This window comes from Cyprinodon variegatus, unplaced genomic scaffold (genome assembly GCF_000732505.1).
Source record: "Cyprinodon variegatus isolate N-32 unplaced genomic scaffold, C_variegatus-1.0 Scaffold1697, whole genome shotgun sequence".
In the NCBI taxonomy this organism is placed as follows: domain Eukaryota; kingdom Metazoa; phylum Chordata; class Actinopteri; order Cyprinodontiformes; family Cyprinodontidae; genus Cyprinodon; species Cyprinodon variegatus.
The window spans coordinates 47,356-52,592 of NW_015152150.1; the positions used below are offsets into that span (position 1 = coordinate 47,356).

The following is a 5,237-nucleotide window of genomic DNA, read 5'->3' on the forward strand; positions in this document are numbered from 1 at the left end:
GGTCTGGTGTAAAATACAAAAGTAAACAGAAACTGTAAAACATTTAATTGAAAGCGATCAATTTCAGATGTATTTAATACTTTTTTAAACAACTGAAAAATATTAGTCTTTATTTTACTTTCATTTTCACTAGAAACCTCTCTGGTTCCGTTTTTAACCGGATTTAGGTGACGTCATGGTTAACGCTGCATTCCCATTGGTTGAATTCTAGGTTATCAGTGACGCGTTTGTCTGATAGTTCCGCCCATAAAGTGGACATCAAAACATTGGATCAGCTGAAAAACTGAGTTCTTTCTGGTTTGTTTGAATCCAGAATCATGATGAAGTCACTGTTTTTAGCGCGTCGGATGGGAATTGGTTCACAAGACTTGGCTGCAGGTAAATAACTAATATATTGAATAAGATCTTTTAAAGTTAATCTAAAATGAAATGATTTACAAATAACTGTTAATGCGTGGACGCTCCTGTTATTGGATTCTCGCATCTGGAAATACAGATATAAAAAATGTAGGGTAGTTGTTTTTTTTTATTTCAATCCACAGAAATAATCGTTTTTTTGTTGTTGTTTTTTTGTTTTGTTTTTTGTCTTAATGTACATTGGGTTGATTTTATTTGAAAACATTTTTTATATTCATAATAGTGCAATCTAAATATCTCAGTGGAAGGAAAAATGTCTTCATAATTTCTTCATTGTAGGACAGGTAGCATATTTTATGCCCCATATATGTTGTGACTTGAAACGTTCTGTTTTTGCTGTAAAAAAAAAATAAAAATCAATATCTATATATTATTACTGATAATAAAGAGAACAATCTTCTACAGTTAATTTGGTCGCTCAGCAGCTTAAAAGATGTTCACTCTTGTTTTACTTTCTGTTATTTGTTTGTTTCTTTTCTTTCTTTCTTTTTTTGTTTGGCTCTATCTCAGCTCAGTCTGGAAACTACCTTAATCTGGTAAAACCTGAACTCTGTCTTGCATGACTTCAACCTGCTATTTGTGCAGAATGCTTTCTTGATGATGTTGGCATCATAACAAAAATGTTATATTTACATATTTTGGACCTGTCAAAATGTATAAAACAATTATTCATAAGCTACCTTTGTTTGTAAAAGTAATACTTTTATTTTTGCACCACTTTAAACATACATCTATTATCTGACACGTTTGTCCCAATTGGGGTCGCAAGGGTTGCTGGTGCCTATCTCCAGTTGTCTACAGGCGAGAGGCAGGGTACACCCTGGAAAGGTCGCCAGTCCATCGCAGGGCAACACAGAGACAAATAGGACAAACAACCATTCACACACACTCACACCTAAGGGGACTGTAGAGAAGCAAGTTAACCTAACAGTCATGTTTTTGGACTGTGGGAGGAAGCCGGAGTACCCGGAGAGAACCCATGCATGCTCAGGGAGAACATGCAAACTCCATGCAGAAAGACCCCGGGCCGGGAAAAAATGTATATATATCACCTTTTACAATCACATTATCAGGTTATTACAATTTACAACATTTACATTGTTTCAGGCCATGAATGCAATTAATAATCCAAGTTAAAGTGAGACGCTGTAGATGAGCTAAAGGAGTGACTCTGGTCTCATTTTATATATATAATGAGACCAGAATAGATTTCTTTCACACTGAGATAATTTGATACATTAAAATGTTTAAATATGAATAGAAATTAAATAGCATTTAATTGTTTTCTCTCAAATACTTTTGACCAAAAAAACTTTATATTTAAATTTTGCTTTATATATTTTTAAACATATATCAAACAACTACTTGTTTGGATTTTCATAATTGTTTTAATAATGAGGCCTATTTATTACATAATATAGTTTTAAATATAGATTATTAGTTGTAAACAGAAACTAAATGTCTTAATAAAAGTGACGAATTTCAAGTTGGTAATAAATTGTATTATTATTCAGTTTGTTAGTAAAATATATATTATTAGGACTTTTGCTGATCAAACTATTTGATTGATGCTCAAATGAAATTTCTGAGTTGTTTTTTTTTTTGTTTATTGGGAGTTTTGCTGGATTGTACTTTGCTAAAACTATATTTTATTGCTAAGATTCAACTGAATATTGTTAATCTGGTGGAGTTATGGAGATATTTGCATTTTTAGCTCTTCAGCTTATAAATCATAGTGCTGTTAAAGTATTTAATCAAGACATAATATTTTTATTTCCCTAAATCTTTTCAGAATAATGTGATTACAGAGATGGATCTTCAATTTTGTACCCATTGTTTGTTTTTCGTGATTTAACTTATTTATTGTGGGAATAACAGCCTTTTCTTTGCCACAGTGACTCCTTCTCTGAAATACTCTACCTGCACCACATCACCTGAACTAACCACCTTTCCAGAGTTTGTGGAAGTTGAGTTGGTGGATGAGCAGCCAGTCTCCTACTATGATAGTGTCCTTAGGAAGAAGATCCCTAAACAGGACTGGATGGCAAAGAGTGAAGGTCCAGGTTCCTGGAAGAGAAGCAATCAGGCATTAATCACTGCTCAGAAAACCTTTAAAAACAACATTAATATCGCTAAACAGAACTTCAACCCCATTGGAGGTGAGTTATGAAAAATATCCCCAATNCTGCAAAATTATCATTTGAAAGTGCAACAACACTCACTGAGAAAAACACCACCATTCACACCATGGATTCTGATGGGAGTAAGAAAGGATTGTTAAGAGGAAGTTAAAACTTAAAATCAATTTCATTGTGCACCAAGATGCTTCACTTAATGGAGTAAACATTTTTGCTAATGATGTGGTTCACTGGGTCCTTATTGGATTTACAAATACATAGGAAATGATATTTTAACTTCATCATAAAACACTATGAAAGGACTAGACTGGTGAAGCCCTTTTCTTGCAAAGCATTAAAAATGTCAAAAACAAAAGTCACAACCCTAACATATTTCTTGCAAGAAGATAAGCATTAGTAAGTCTTTTTAAACACTTAATGTGTTTAAAAAGACTTACTAGGTGTGTTTAGAAATATCTCACAGTTTTTGCTTTCTTAAAATGATTTTCTATTTTAATCTGACCAGCTATAAATAATAAGCCAGATTAAGAATGACAATTGAACCTATTCTTTATTTTTCAGTGTGAGCCTTGAACGTATGAATATAAATCACTGTACTTTAATTAATGAATGACAGAATTAGAGAATGAATATGAAATAAAAATAACTAGAGCATTTAATTTTAATGACAATGAGGCCATTAGAAACTCACTGACCAAGTTCTATTTATCCCAAACTCTACCTGTAGGGGGAGGTATATCATTATTTATAATGCTGAGGGTGACCAGCATGAATTGGTCACATAAAATGACTATAAAAACAAAAACTAACTATAAATATGATAAAAGTTCAGATTTTATCAAACAGTCCAAAAAATTTGGCTCAGATAATTTAACTTTTTGGTCTGTTTTTATATTAATATTTTCTGGTTATGTCTTTCCAAGGCAATTAGAAATTGTTTGGACAAAAGTCAGCATGAGCTAAGAAACATTTCAGTTATTAGTTTATAATTTATTTCCAGCCAAGTATTACCGGAAAAAAATCTGTTAGTACAGATTAAATTTCTGCTAAGATAAATACCTAATTTTTGTTTAAGTTTATGTCTTGTTTTGAGGTCTGGTGTAAAATACAAAAGTAAACAGAAACTGTAGAAAAATGAATTGAAAGCGATCAATTTCAGATGTATTTAATACTTTTTTAAACAACTGAAAAATATTAGTCTTTATTTTACTTTCATTTTCACTAGAAACCTCTCTGGTTCCGTTTTTAACCGGATTTAGGTGACGTCATGGTTAACGCTGCATTCCCATTGGTTGAATTCTAGGTTATCAGTGACGCGTTTGTCTGATAGTTCCGCCCATAAAGTGGACATCAAAACATTGGATCAGCTGAAAAACTGAGTTCTTTCTGGTTTGTTTGAATCCAGAATCATGATGAAGTCACTGTTTTTAGCGCGTCGGATGGGAATTGGTTCACAAGACTTGGCTGCAGGTAAATAACTAATATATTGAATAAGATCTTTTAAAGTTAATCTAAAATGAAATGATTTACAAATAACTGTTAATGCGTGGACGCTCCTGTTATTGGATTCTCGCATCTGGAAATACAGATATAAAAAATGTAGGGTAGTTGTTTTTTTTTATTTCAATCCACAGAAATAATCGTTTTTTTGTTGTTGTTTTTTTGTTTTGTTTTTTGTCTTAATGTACATTGGGTTGATTTTATTTGAAAACATTTTTTATATTCATAATAGTGCAATCTAAATATCTCAGTGGAAGGAAAAATGTCTTCATAATTTCTTCATTGTAGGACAGGTAGCATATTTTATGCCCCATATATGTTGTGACTTGAAACGTTCTGTTTTTGCTGTAAAAAAAAAATAAAAATCAATATCTATATATTATTACTGATAATAAAGAGAACAATCTTCTACAGTTAATTTGGTCGCTCAGCAGCTTAAAAGATGTTCACTCTTGTTTTACTTTCTGTTATTTGTTTGTTTCTTTTCTTTCTTTCTTTTTTTGTTTGGCTCTATCTCAGCTCAGTCTGGAAACTACCTTAATCTGGTAAAACCTGAACTCTGTCTTGCATGACTTCAACCTGCTATTTGTGCAGAATGCTTTCTTGATGATGTTGGCATCATAACAAAAATGTTATATTTACATATTTTGGACCTGTCAAAATGTATAAAACAATTATTCATAAGCTACCTTTGTTTGTAAAAGTAATACTTTTATTTTTGCACCACTTTAAACATACATCTATTATCTGACACGTTTGTCCCAATTGGGGTCGCAAGGGTTGCTGGTGCCTATCTCCAGTTGTCTACAGGCGAGAGGCAGGGTACACCCTGGAAAGGTCGCCAGTCCATCGCAGGGCAACACAGAGACAAATAGGACAAACAACCATTCACACACACTCACACCTAAGGGGACTGTAGAGAAGCAAGTTAACCTAACAGTCATGTTTTTGGACTGTGGGAGGAAGCCGGAGTACCCGGAGAGAACCCATGCATGCTCAGGGAGAACATGCAAACTCCATGCAGAAAGACCCCGGGCCGGGAAAAAATGTATATATATCACCTTTTACAATCACATTATCAGGTTATTACAATTTACAACATTTACATTGTTTCAGGCCATGAATGCAATTAATAATCCAAGTTAAAGTGAGACGCTGTAGATTATATACTATATATATAGT

The 5,237-nt window shown here is 32.9% G+C and overlaps 1 protein-coding gene across 1 annotated transcript in view; it reads left to right on the plus strand.

Moving 5' to 3' along the window:
- LOC107104337 (major histocompatibility complex class I-related gene protein-like) overlaps positions 1–5,237 on the plus strand; it is an 18,803-nt gene that overhangs the window by 3,490 nt on the left and 10,076 nt on the right. Inside the window, exons 2-3 of the mRNA XM_015404323.1 lie at positions 314–378; positions 2,313–2,576. Of these exons, the coding sequence (XP_015259809.1) occupies positions 314–378; positions 2,313–2,576 (329 nt within the window). The remainder of the gene's footprint in view (positions 1–313; positions 379–2,312; positions 2,577–5,237) is intronic.